At 40.6% G+C, this 15,074-nt stretch overlaps 1 protein-coding gene across 2 annotated transcripts in view; it reads left to right on the top strand.

Annotated features, from left to right (window-relative positions):
* Positions 1-15,074, top strand: part of LOC140736078 (sodium/potassium-transporting ATPase subunit beta-1-interacting protein 3-like) — a 194,794-nt gene that overhangs the window by 56,294 nt on the left and 123,426 nt on the right. For both annotated transcript variants that reach the window (XM_073061817.1, XM_073061816.1), the window contains exon 2: positions 3,009-3,146. In XM_073061817.1, the coding sequence (XP_072917918.1) occupies positions 3,009-3,146 (138 nt within the window). The remainder of the gene's footprint in view (positions 1-3,008; positions 3,147-15,074) is intronic.

The raw sequence follows: 15,074 nt of genomic DNA, 5'->3' as shown, positions 1-15,074 counted from the left end.
ACAAAAGCATTCCTATCTGTTATGTTATGTTATATTCCTTCTAAAATAAGTAGCTCAGCACTATTTAAAATGACATCAAAGGTACTCTCAACTGAATTCTACATCTACTTTATTCATTAATTGTTGTCTTTGTATTTAATTACTATTTTTTTTTCAGAAAAACCATTTGTAGTTGGTTCACCTGATTACAAAAATGAATGGTTTTGAAAAGCACTATGTTAACGTATTTCTTAAACCTGTAATTCAGTGAAAACTTCTAAAGATCCACATTTCTGCACATGACACAAATACAGTGTGCTCCTGAGCTGAATGTGTGGCTAGTGCTTTGTATCCATATCCATAGACTATTTTGGAACTGTTGTTTTCTTTTAGACAAGAAGCTAAATTTTTAAAAATTTTGCCAGCTCCACTTTTCCTATTGCTCTTGGAGCTGCCGAATAGTGATCAACGCTTGCTGAAAGCAAATAAATAACTAAAAGCGCAGATGAGCAGATGTAGCAGCCATTATTAAAATATGTCAGCAGAATATTCCTTGAGGCTCTATCCAGTGCTTTCAGTATGTCATAGTGTGGTTATTATTGAAAATTAGAACATGGCAAAAATCACTCTCACGATTATTTTTCACACTTGCTTAAAAATATTATCACACTTTTAAGTCATTCTGTGATGGTATTGGATTTGCTGTCCCTGAAGGTCTGAAATCAAACGAAGATCTTCACACCTATCTGATATAGATAGCTATGGTTAGCCTTACTAAAGGGAGGTTATACCGTAGACTCTTCAAAGATTAGATCACTTTCCTGTTTATCCTCAAAAGCAAATTTAGCTACTTAAACTTTGCAAAGCTTCCTTTTAACTTCAGACTGATTATTGCTTGCAATTTACATTAAGAACTGTGGACTGGTTCTTGTCTATGACAAGAAGCTCAGCAGGGAATATTGGTTGGGAGTTTAACTTACTCAAAAGCAACTCTTTGATCCCTGGAGGTGTCAGCTGCTGTGTTAGAAAACTGTGCTTTGCCCGGGACAGTGAATATCCATCACACTTCTATACCTCATAGTTACTCCTAGTAGTATTACCAATGTGACAATGTTTAGTTTGCTGTTTTAATGTGAGCTTAGCCACATCATTTGAGTCATATTCGCTGTTAATAATTACACTTTGGCTTGACTGAGCTAGTTCTAGGTTCACCAGAAGCTCTTTGTGGGCTAACTACAGTATGTATGAATAGTTACTCGCTTATCAACATTGATTAATAGTGATATGATTGTAAATATTGGATTATACAGTTATTTCATATAATACACTTTACATGATTGTAATGTGCTTAACTACCAAGCAAAAGCCAATGCATCAGTAGGCATGAGAAATATTGTATGTTGCTATAGATAAAGTTGTAAAAGTGTTTTAAGTGATATATTAGTTTAAGATAGTGCCCAACTATTAAAACTAATTGACTAATTGGTCATCCTCTGATGATTCAAGTGTTTTGGGATATGTTGGAAAATTGGGTTGGAGATATAGACACGCTGTGCCTAATGCTCTACATATCAGGCACAGACATTCCCTTACAGTTTAAAATACACATTTGTGGAGATTCAAATAAGCTAAATGCACAATAGGAATGCTGATGGAGTTGTTTTAAGAACAAGAGAATCTTGAGAAAATAGAAAATGGCTAACTCTCTGTTCTGTGTCCATTTGGTGAGAGCATGTTACTATTGGAACTTGCAGTGTGAGCTGGTCACATGCAAGTGAATTGTAGGCTGTGCCCTCTTTAAACCTTGACCACTCTTTGGGTGACTTCTCTCAACAGGAGCACCTAGCATCGGGGGTTCACTTTTACAAGTGCTCGTCATGCTACTTCCCATTGAGATGACTAAAAAAAAATCAGGAAATAGAAGAAATAATAAACACAAGAATTTCTACAGATGCTGGAAATCAGGAACAGCATGTACAAAATGAATACAAACTCAGCACGTCAAGGCAGCATCTATAGAAAGGATAATTACTCAACAATTTGGGCTTAGAATTCATCAGCACTGGAAAGGAAGGGGAAAAAGCTAGAAATAAGAAGGTGGGGGAGATAAAGGAATATAAGCTGACAGGTAAAATTAGGTGAGGGAAATAGAAGAAAACCTGCTTTAAGAAAATCCATGGATTATCTTGATCCATGTAGTCAATCTCATCTGCACCTTTTCAACAGCAGCTCCCTGCAGTAATGCTCGTGACTTTGTCAATTTCACTAGGAACAATGGAAAGCAAAGTAGATCTTCAAAGGTATTCTCACTAGAATGGGCATGTCGTGACTGAGGAAAATGGCAGGCACATTTCCTCAGTGCATCTGCCCAACCCACTCTTCTACACCTACCCTCCCCACCCACCCAACCTATTCACATATACTGATCTCACTCTCTTTCCAGCAGTGGCCCGAGATGTCTGTGAAAATCTTTGTAGTGAATACTATACTACAGGAAAGTATGAATAAAACAGGACAAGCACAACAATGTGGCATCAAAAATACTGAGCAATAAAAGTGGGCTGATATACAGAAAGTAATACACAGATGTAACAAAGGATTTTTTTAAAAATTGACTCATTTGGGCTTTGCCCTTTATTTTGGTGTATCAAAAAGTCTAGGTGGGAGGTTGCACTTTTAACAACCATTTTCTGGCAGTAACCATGGCAATGACTGCTGCATGCAGAATGATCTTATTAGATGTGTCTCTGACACTGGTCAAACATCTAGGGGCACGAACACGAATTGTTCCCAGGCCAATTTCCTGAATGGTTGCTAGTGGGCCCTGAAGTGATTGTTAGTGGCATTTAATATGTACAAAATATATTTATGCACAAGAAAAGCATTTCAAAAGAATAGGTTGTATATAAAACATATTGCAATACCTTTGAGAAATTTATAAAGGATAACATTCATGTGAGTTTCTTTTTCTATTAGGGATGATTGATAGTGGATTAACCTGCGTGTTCTTCTTAAATTTTTCTTTTAAGCTTGCTGCTTTGGAGAGACAGATCTTTGATTTCCTGGGATATCAATGGGCTCCCATCCTAGCAAATTTCTTGCACATCATTGTTGTTATACTTGGCCTTTTTGGTACAATTCAATACAGACCTCGGTACATTGTGGTGGTAAGTAAGAACTTTTCAATTTTCCCATCATGTTAATTCTAAACAGCCATTTTTAGATAAGAAACCATTCATAATGGCTAATAACATGCTTGATCAAGATATGATGTTCTCCAGTATATTAAATTATTTCTCACTGACTGGATTCTATAGAGGAATCTCTTTTCAATATTTGAACCCTATAAATACACATTGCAAATTTAGATTTGCATGTCAGATGATTTTCCAACTGTTCTAGAAGTTGAAAATTCTGCATCCATTGCACGGAGTGACTGATGAGAATCTAAGTGCAGGACACAGGCACGGAGAATGAGTTAGGAATGCTGGAGCAGACGTGAGTGTTGAACAGCAAACAGGATTAATTTTGACACAGAGCTCTGATATGGAGTCTTGTCACGGAGATGGGGTTTTCATGGAATATCTTGAAACTGGAGCTGAACGTAGAACTAACGGTTCTAAGCAGTCAGGAAACGAAGTTATCACACGGGAATAGACCAACGAACTGGTGACCAGTGGTAGTGACGCCAGGGTTCGTATACTGCAGTTCTTGATGGAGACCAGGTGTGCTGTCAGCAAGCGGATTAGCAGTAAATGGGAAATTAATGATTGGAATCAAGGCATGATCAAAGGATATTAGGAGCAAGATGGGGGATTAACAATCGGGACCATGACAGCATCATGGCTATCAATTTTTCTTCTGTATAACCCTCAGTAAGTAAATTTCTGTTCTTTTGTGCTTCGTTTTCATCTATAATAGCCTTCCCTAAAATTTACATCACTTCAAACAGCTGGAGGTATGCAGCTGACAGGCGGTTTATCTGGGAGTATTGCAAGCATTCTTTGTAACCAGTGTCATTGTAACTAGTGAAATATTTGACTCCTGTCTTTCTGGTAGGAACTTTCTTTCTCCTACATTTTTCCTCTGATGGAAAACATTCCCAGATGACATCAACAGAAGTACAATGTGGAGTTCTCCTCCAGTGTGTTATTCAAAACTGAAAAGTGGTGGTTCTTATTTACTCAAAGAGCAACCGGACATTACTAGCCTCTACTCTTCTTCTCACCTGCCTATCATTTCCCCCTGGTTCCCCACTCCCTTCCCTTTCTCCTATGGTCCACTCTTTTCTCCTTTCAGAATACTTCCTCTTTAAGACCATAAGGCCATAAAACATAGGAGCAGAAGTAGGCCATTCGGCCCATCAAGTCTGCTCCGCCATTCAATCATGGGCTGATCCAATTCTTTCAGTCACCCCTACTCCCCTACCTTCTCCCTATACCCTTTGATGCCCTCATCCACCTCTGCCTTAAATGCACCCAATGACTTGGCCTCCATAGCTGCTCATGGCAACAAATTCCACAGATTTACCACCCTCTGACTAAAGTAATTTCTCCACATCTCTGTTCTAAATGGATGTCCTTCAATCCTAAAGTTGTGCCCTCTTGTCCTAGACTCCCCTACCATGGGAAATAACTTTGTCATATCTAATCCATTCAGGCCTTTTAACATTCGGAATGTTTCTATGAGATCCCCCCTCATTCTCCTGAACTCCAGGGAATACAGCCCAAGAGCTGCCAGACATTCCTCATACGGTAACCCTCTCATTCCTGGAATCATTCTCGTGAATCTTCTCTGAACCCTCTCCAAATAAGGAGCCCTAAACTGCACACAACACTCCAAGTGTGGTCTCATGAGTGCCTTATAGTCTCAACATCACATCCCTCCTCTTATATTCTATACCTCTAAAAATGAATGCCAACATTGCATTCGCCTTCTTCACCACCGACTCAACCTGGAGGTTAACCTTTAGGGTATCCTGCAGAAGGTCTCCCAAGTCCCTTTTGCATCTCTGCATTTTGAATTCTCTTCCCATCTAAATAATAGTCTGCCTGTTTATTTCTTCCACCGAAGTGCTTGATCATACACTTTCCAACATTGTATTTCATTTGCCATTTCTTTGCCCATTCCTCTAAACTATCTAAAGTCCTTCTGCAGGCTCTCTGTTTCCTCAACACTAGCCGTTCCTCCACCTATATTTGTATCATTGACAAATTTAGCCACTAATCTATTAATCCAGTAGTCCAAATCACTGACATCCACAAATCCAACAATCCCATATTCCTATCCACAGGTGCTGCCTGACATGCATATTGTGTGTATTGTTCTAGATTTCCAGCATCTGCAGTACCTCTTGTGTCTATGTTCTAACACCACTGAATCTCTGCCAATTTATTGTACACTCATTCCCTTGTCTGTTGTACCTCTTCAAATGGATGCTCTCATACATCTTTGGATTGAACTAAATTGCTCACATTTCTACCCAAGTGACCTGCAGATTACAGTCCCCCCAAGTCAAACGCTGTCTCCTTTCTTCATTAAGTGTGCTTTCAATTATCTTGTGCATACACAATCCATTACAGAATTGCAAGTCGAATTCTTGAACCCAATGTTTGGACAACGATTTAAGTGGCGGGCCAAATTGGGCAGGTTCGGTACAGGCTGATTGAGGGGGTGGGGTCCAGGCCCCAGAGCATATTGAAGCAACTGAGCCTCCACCAAACACTTTCCAGCTTCTCACTTCATCCCACAACCCCACCCACTTAGCTTCATCTATCACCTTCTAGTTTGTACTCCATCCCCTGCCCCCACCTTCTTAGTCTGTCTTCAACCAACTTCTTTTCAAGTTCTGATGATGGGCCTTGGCCCAAAACATTGACTCTTTGCTGCTTGTCCTGCTGAGTGCCTTCAGCATTTCATATGTGCTACTAACAATGTCTTCTCTTAATCTGTAATTTAAAGGACATCACTCAATTTTTTTCTTTGTCCTCACTGATACTGTGGCCACAAATCAAGCTTTATACATGTACTTTAAGTGCTTTGCTTGTGGAGATCAGTCACAGTCATTCTCAGCTTCACAGGCCTCACCCGGTGATCTCCACCACATCTTGGTAGTACACTACTTGCCGCTGCAAGAGGGCTGTCATCCATATGAGTGAAAAGAGCAGTATATGCATAGGAATGATTGCTTTGCACGATTCGTCAAAGTATAGAATCTCAAAGTCTACAGTCACGTCCCTACAAAGTACAAAGGCATGCCTGCTAAAAGCATTAGGGATTCCTGTAGCCCTCTTGCAGAGTGAACTTGCCTCCTTTGGGCATTACACTTCACTGTCCTCTGTCTACTTGATTGACTCATTCACCAACCCCCTCGATGAAGATTCCATTCACCACTCTGTAGTAGAAGTGAATGGTGTGATCCTTTTAGAGCTGCTGAGATAGCTTCTGCAAGGTTAAGTACCAGCAACTCTCAGAATCTGAAAGTAATCAATACAGCTAAAACTGACAAGCTGAACTAGAAGTGGCACAGCTTAGAGTCATGCAGAGAAATCTAATGATACTACTCTGTGGGACTTGCTACAGAATATCTGTCCTTACATGTTTCCATGGACAGCACTAGGATAAATTACAATGCAGCTTAAAGGAAAATAAAAATTAGTAATTGAATTTCTGGACTATCAGCTCTTAACTGTTATCTGAAATTGCACAACAAATACTGTACTATCTCACACTAGGGCACTGGGGTCAACTTGCTTCGTCAATGTCTCCATTACCCCAGGAATGAATGAGACAAAGCTACTAGATAATAATAAAATTACACAACATTACTAGAGTGTAGCTTTCTCATAAGATTCTTCAATCCTATTGATCCATGCTTCAAGTCCTTTTTTGTGAATCCCTCCCCCTTTTCATTGGTCAGATTCCAAAATAACACTCCCAGTGCTGAAATATCAGGGGCTCTGCTTCCAGTATTCTGACACTCAGATTCAGCCTTCTCATTATTTCAGACTATTTTGCCTGACTACAACTTTTGACACTGCTTGGGCATACCAGGTTGAAACATTACCATTCCATTGTCTAGGAAACCATTTCTAGTCTTGTAAATACTATTTATCAAAGATCGAAGAACAGTTTTTCCTGTAGTCTATGTCCCATCATTACCATAATCTTAAAATGCGGCTTCCTATTCTGCTATACTGTGACGACTTCCTCTAATCTGTCTCAAGCAAGACTGCATGAACTGCCATTTTTTTTCTAAAACCCCATGATTACACACTCACTGTTACAGAATAATTATGTTATATACTATATCCATATCTGATCTAGTCTCCAGTTTCTTTTCTAAAGTTCGATCTCAAAGTTTTCATTCTCAGTGCTTCCAATCAGCACAATCCATTCATGCTAATACACTGTCCTGGAATCCAACTCAAATTGCTTTAACACACCATCCCTTCTTCCATCACATCTCAAGCTGTAGACAAACACTGTGCTACCAAATGTCATGAACAAAGAAAGCACTCTTCCCATCTTCCTACCCATTATCTCCTCACCCTGTGCCTCCTCCACCCTCCTTACTCCCATGTCACTAACTACCCCTATCCTGTTTCCCCCTTTAAAGTCTAATTTGGAGGCTGAACACTGCAGACCTAATCTACCTGTCATTATTGTGGAGAGATAACTGCTGCGTATTTAATATTTCAGTAATATTTGAATAATATCGTAAATTATTTGATTAAGCATTCATTATGGGTTATAGGTAAAAGTATGTGAATGGCAATTGTCATTACGCCACCATGTCATAACTGCATGTCTTGCTTAAAGGAAAAATGAAATTAAGAATTACACACATTAACCCTAGTTTCCTGTGCTTTTCTTTCAATTAGTTTTGGAGTTACAAGCATAGTAGTGGTGACAAGAAAGTTTTAAATGAACCTGAGACAACGACCTACATGTTGAAGCGCAGCGAGACATTCGAGTTTAAAAAGAAGCACAGCAAGTTGTTAAAGTTTTTTAAAAAAGTACAGCAAGTTTTTGTCTTTGGAAGTGCAGGGAGACGTTTGAGTTTAAAAAAAGCCAGAAAACAGACAAAAACAATGTTAATAATAGTGATATAATTGTACAGGTAATAATACTAGTAAATTAAAATATTTTAAAAAACAAAAATGGCTGGTTACATTGGAAAGATAGACGAGTTCAATAGAACAACAGATAACTGGATAATGATACTCAACTAACTGAGCAGTATTTTAAAGCAACTGAAAAAGTGAGTGCCAGTGTTACTGAGTGAAATAGCTGGAAGAACATACAGTTTAATCAGAACATTAACTGCTTCAACTAAACCAGCCAAAATCAGCTTTGCTGATATCATGAAAGAAATGCAGGAACATTTAGAACCAAAACCATTGTTGATTGTAGAATGCTTTAGGTTTCATAAGTGGAATTAAAAGGAAGGGGAGTTCACTTCAGCTTATGTGGCTGAATCTGGTTTGGGATGTTTCAACTAGTACTTGTATGGGAGAGAGTTTACCTTCATTACTGATTATCAACCACTAGTGTCCATTTCCAGTCCACTGAAGGGTGTTCCACTAACAGCAGCAGCATGAATGCAGAGATAGGCTCTGTTTCTTGGAGGATGAAATTATAGATTGAATACACAAGACTGACTAATGCTGGAAATGTTGTTGGATTTTCCCATTTAACTTTGGAAAAGGAAGTAAGTGAAAAACTGCAAAGTTCAAAAGAACAAAGTCAATTTATTATCAAAGTACATATACACTACTGTATAAAACCCTGCACCTTGTGTGGCGCATGGCCAAGTGGATAAGGCGTCGGCCCAGTGGTCTGAAGGTTGCTAGTTCGAGCCTCAGCTGAGGCAACGTGTTGTGTCCTTGAGCAAGGCACTTAACCACACATTGCTCTGCGACAACACCAGTGCCAAGCTGTATAGGTCCTAGTGCCCTTCCCTTGGACAACATCAATGTCGTGGAGAGGGGAGACTTGCAGCATGGGCAACTGCCGGTCTTCCATACAACCCTGCCCAGGCCTAAGTCATCATTGAAAATCGATGGACTGCCGAAGAGAAAGAAACCCCTGAGTTTCATTTCCTTGTGGGCATACTCAGTAAACCCAAAAACCTCAATAGAATCAATGAAAGACCTCGCCCAGAAGAGCAGAAGACAACAGACAGTGCAAATACAAAAGGGAAATAATAATAATAGCAATCCACATGTGCATATGCAATCCTGATAAGAAGTACACATCACTAAATTTAAATGAAAGCACAACCCAGAGAAATAAAGAAATTATCACTATAGAAGAAAAAGTTAATCAATGAAAGACACCCCTATGATCTGAATAGACTTGATGTTGATGGGGAAGTGTCATACACCTGGCTCATTGTGGGAGACTTCTTCCCAGAAACAGAAGGGTTCCTTGTGGCAATGAAGAACCAGGTGGTTAACAGAAAAAATTATCAAAAATAAGTAATAAAAACCAACAAATTCAAGATGATAAATGCACAAAATGCCAACGGAAACCAGAAACAACCCAGCACATTACAAGATCCTGCAGCAGTTTAACTCAAGCTGCTTACTTAAACAGGCAAATACAAGTGGCAAACATCATTCACCAAAATCTTGCTTTGAAATACAAACTCCAAAAAGACACCATACCTTACTATAACTATAAACGCGATAGAGTCAGAATCTTACAAATTATATTATAACCTTTCCATTATTACAGATAGAACAATCCATAATAACCACCCAAATATAATCGTACAGGATAAATAAGCAAGAACAAATTATTTAGTAGATATAAAAATTCCAAGCACATATAACATACAGAAATCAATAAGTGAAAAATACAAACTATGTTGAAATAAAAGATGAAATTGAAAGACTATGGAATATTAACAGGGTCAGAATCAGATTTATTATCACTGGCACGTGGCGTGGAACTTGTTAACAGCCACAGCAAATTCAATGCAATACATAATAATAATAAATAATAGTATTAAGTATACTTTATACAGAATACGTATATTGAATAGATTAAAAATAATGCAAAAAACAGAAATACTACATATTAAAAAAAAGTGAGGCAAGGGTTCAATGTCCATTTAGGAATCAGATGGCAGAAGGGAAGAAGCTGTTCCTGGATCACTGAGTGAATGTGTGCCTTCAGGCTTCTGTACCTCCTACCTGATGGTAACAGTGAGAAAAGGGCATGCCCTGGGTGCTGGAGGTCCTTAATAATAAACACTGCCTTTCTGAGACACTGCTCCCCGAAGGTGTTCTGGGTACTTTGTAGGTGAGTACCTAAGATGGAGCTGATTAAATTTACAACCCTTCTTTTGGTCTTGTGCGGTAGCCACCCCCCTCCCCCACCCACCGTACCAGACAGTGATGCAGCCTGTCAGAATGATCACCACAGTTCGTCTATAGAAGTTTTCGAGTGAATTTGTTGACCTACCAAATCGCTTCAAACTTCTAATAAAGTATAGCTGCTGTCTATGAGGATTGGAATGTGTTCCTTCGTCTTACCCTTCTGGAAGTCCAATCAGCTCTTTCGTCTTACTGACGTTGAGTGCTAGGTTTTTGCTGCAGCACCATTCCACTAGTTGGCATATCTCACCTGTACACCCTCTCATCACTACCTGAGATTCTACCAACAATAGTTGTATCGTCAGCAAATTTATAGATGGTATTTGAGCTATGCCTGGCTACACATTCATAGGTATATAGAGAGTAGAGCAGTGGGCTAAGCACACACCCCTGAGGTGCACCAGTGTTGATTGTCAGCAAGGAGGAGATATTATCACCAATCCGCACAGATTGTGGTCTTCCAGTTAGGAAGCTGAGGATCCAATTGCAGAGGGTGGTACAGAGGCCCAGGTTCTGTAACTTCTCAATCAGGATTATGGGATTGATGGTATTAAATGCTAAGTTATAGTGGATGAACAGCATCCCGACATAGGTGTTTGTGTTGTCCAGCTGGTCTAAAGCCGTGTGGATAGCCATTGAGATTGTGTCTGCCGTGGACCTATTGTGGCGATAGGCAAATTGCACTGGGTCCAGCTCTTTGCTGAGACAGGAATTCAGTTTAGTCATGACCAACCTCTCAAAGCATTTCACCACTGTAGATGTGAGTGCTATCGGGCGATAGTCATTAAGGCAGCTCACATTATTCTTGTTAGGCACTGGTATAATTGTTGCCTTTTTGAAGAAAATGGGAACTTATGCCCATAGCAGTGAGAGATTGAAAATGTCCTTGAATACTCCCGCTAGTTAGTTGGCACAGGTTTTCAGAGCCTTACCAGGTACTCATCTGGACCTTCCGCCTTGCGAGGGTTCAGCCTCTTTAAAGACAGCCTAACATCGGCCTCTGAGATGTAGATCACAGGGTCATCAGGTGCAGCAGGGAACTTCTCAGCTGTAGTTGTATTCTCCCTTTCAAAGTGTGCATAGAAGGCATTGAGTTCATCTGGTAGTGAAGCATCACTGCTGTTCGTACTATTGGGTTTCGCTTTGTAGGAAGTAATGTCTTGCAAGCCCTACTAGAGTTGCTGTGCATTTGACGTCGCCTCCAACCTCGTACGAAATTGTCTCCTCGCCTTTGAAATAGCCCTCCGCAAATCATACCAGGTTTCTTGTACGGGCCTGGGTCGCCAGATTTGAATGCCACAGATCCAGCCTTCAGCAGATGACTCACCTCCTGGTTCATCCACGGCTTTTGGTTTAGGAACGTGCAGTAAGTCTTTGCTGGCGCACGCTCATCCACGCAGGTTTTAATGAAGTCGGTACCAACCGCAGCATATTCATCCAGATTTGTAGGTGAATCTCTGAATACTGTCCACCCACCAATTCAAAACAGTCCTGCAGGCGCTCCTGTGCTTCCCTTGTCCAAACCTTTTTGTTCCTCACTGCTGGTGCTGCAGTCTTCAGTCTCTGTCTATACTCAAGGAAGTAGAAGTACAGCCAGGTGATCAGACTTCCTGAAGTGAGGGTGTGGAATAGCACAATATGCATTCTTGATAGTGGTGTAGCAATTGTCCAATATGTTGTTTCCTCCAGTATTGCAAGTGATCTGTTGACGATTATTGCTTAGTGATTTTTTTAAGACTGGCCTGGTTAAAATCTCCCAAAACAATGGTGAAGGCATTAGAGTGTGCTGCTTCATGCACGTTGATTCCATTGCTCAGATCATTCAAAGCCTGATTGACATTGGTCTGAGGTGGAATGTAAACTGCTACCAAAATGGTCCTGGAGAACTCCCATGGTCGGTAAAAAGGACGACACTTAACTGCTAGATATTCCAGGTCTGGTGAGCAGGAATGGGACAGCATTGATATATTTGTGCACCAAGAAGAGTTGATCATGAGGCATACTCCTCCACCTCTGCTTTTGAGAGACTCCATAGATCTATCTTTACAGTGTATAGTAAACCTGTCGATCTGAGTCACTGCATCTGGTACAGAAAGTGTTAACAAGGATACATTGTCCCCCAATAGTAATATCTACAACTGGTATCATCCCAAAGTCACTACACAATAGCATTAAATAATTAGCCCTTACACCACAATATTTGTGTAAATCTTCAGAAAGCCACAATACTAATCACCGTTCATATAGTCCAAATGTTTCTGGCAATTGAGCACTGATCATGCTTGGTTATGTCTGTACCTCAGGTTTTACTGGCTTGAGCTGAAGAAAAATAAAAATACAATAATAATATTAATAATAAATAAATAAGCAATAACTACCAAGAACATGAGATGTAGAATCCTTGAAAGTGAGGCCATGGGTTGTAGGAACAGGCAAGTGGAATTGAATGAAGTTATCCCCACTGGATCAAGAGTCTGCTGGTTGAGGGGTATTAACTGTTCCTGAACACGTTCGGGTGAGTTCTGAGACCCCTGTGCCTTCTTGCTCATGACAGCAGTGAGAAGAATGCATGACCCGGATGATGGGGGTCCCTGATGGGACTTCTTTCCTGTGACAATGCTCCAGGTACTGTAGATGTGCTTGGTGGACGGGAGTGTTTTACCCATGGTGGACTGTATTGTATCCAGTACTTGTAGGATTTTCCATTCACAGGCAATGGTGTTTCCATTTTGGACTGTGATACAGCCATTCAATATACTCTCCACCACATACAGTGGTGTCAAAGTATAAGATGTCATGCCAAATTTTTGCAAACTTCTAAGGAAGTTAGAAGTTTTCTTTATAATTAAATTATTCTTTATAATTTTATTGCCATATTTCCTTTGTAATTTTACTTACATGCTGGGTCCAGGACAGGTCCGCTGAAATCATAAAACCTAGGAATTTAAAGTTGCTGGCCCTCTCCACCTTTGATCCTCCGATGAGGACTGACTCAAGAAACTCCGGTTTCCTCCTCCTGAAATCCATAATCAGCTCCTTGGTCTTGCTGACATTGAGTGAGAGGTTGTTGTTGTGGCTCCACTCAGCCAGATTTACAATCACCACCTTTGAATCAGCCAATGAAGGTGGTGGTGTCAGCAAGCTTAAATATGGCATTGGAGCTGTGTTTAGCCACACAGTCATAAGAGTAAAGTGAATAAGGCAGCGGGCTAAGCACGCAGCCTTGTGATGCACCTATGTTGATGGAGATTGTGGAGGAGATGTTATTGCTAATCCAAACTGACTGAGATCTGCAAGTGAGGAAAATGAGGATTCAATTGCACAAGGAGGTTTTGAGGACAAAGTCTTGAAGCTTATTGATTACTTTTGAGGGGATTGAATGCAAAGTTGTAGCCGATAAAGAGCACCCTGATGCATGCACATTTGCTGTCCAGATGTTCCAGGGTTAAGTGAAGAGCCAGTGAAATGACACCTGCCATGGACCTGTTGTTTTGGTGGGCAAATTGAGGGGATCCAATTCACTTCTCATACTGGAGTTGATGCGTTTCATCACCACCCTCTCAAAACACTTCATAACAAGAGGATGTAAGTGCTACCACCCAAACGGGACCCCCTGCAATTCACCTTCCGACTCAACCTAGTGACAGATGATGTAATAGCTACTGCTCTACATACCGTCCTTACATACCTGGAGAGAAGGGATGCTTATGTGAGAATGCTGCTCTTGGACTACGGTTCAACATTCAACACCATAGTTCCATCCAGGCTCGACTAGAAGCTCAGAGACCTCGGCCTTCACCCTGCCTTGTGCAGCTGGATCCTGGATTTCCTGTCAGATCGCTGACAGGTGGTAAGAGTGGGCTCCCTCACCTCCAACCCTCTGACTCTCAATACAGGAGCCCTTCAGAACTGCCTACTGAGTCCTCTCCTTTACTCCCAGTATAGCCATGACTGTGTTGCTACCCACAGCTTTAATCTGCTAATTAAATTTGCTGACGACATGACATTGATTGGCCTAATCTCAAACAATAACGAGGTGGCCTACAGGGAAGAAGTCATCTCTCTCACTCAATGATGTCAAGAAAACAACCTCTCCCTCAATGTCACAAAAACAAAGGAGCTGGTTGTGGATTACAGGAGGAATGGAGATGGGCTAACCCCTATTGATATCAATGTATCTGGGGTTGAGAGCTTCCACGGCATCCACATCATTGAGGACCTCACGTGGTCTGTACACACCAGCTGTGTGGTAAAAAAGGCACAACACGCCTCTTCCACCTCAGACAGTTGAGGAAGTTTGGTATGGGCCCCAAATCAATTTTTACTCCTCGTGTATGTGAAGGACGTAAGAAATAAAGCCAAGTCATTTATAGTTTGGGTGCCTAAGACTTTTGTTGACTGAGAGTTGGAAGGGGACAGGGCGAGGGGAATCATGGTTGGGAAAAGGGGAAGGGTGAGGGGAGGGAGTGGGAAGCACTAGAGAGACATTCTGTAATGATAAGTAAATGAATTGACAAATACAGCACTGTGCAAATCTCATAGGTTGAGATGCATTCTATATTCAGTTGTCATTCATAGCTAAGCAGGGAGGAGTGTTGTTCATTCAATATTTCAGTAAAATTTGAGTAATATTGTAAAAATATTGTTTGATTTGCATTCTTTGATGTTTACATAATTCATAATGGGTTACATGTAAAAGTACATGAATAG

The sequence above is a fragment of the Hemitrygon akajei genome, chromosome 11 (genome assembly GCF_048418815.1).
Source record: "Hemitrygon akajei chromosome 11, sHemAka1.3, whole genome shotgun sequence".
NCBI classification, from domain to species: domain Eukaryota; kingdom Metazoa; phylum Chordata; class Chondrichthyes; order Myliobatiformes; family Dasyatidae; genus Hemitrygon; species Hemitrygon akajei.
This window is presented reverse-complemented; position numbering and strand designations above follow the sequence as displayed.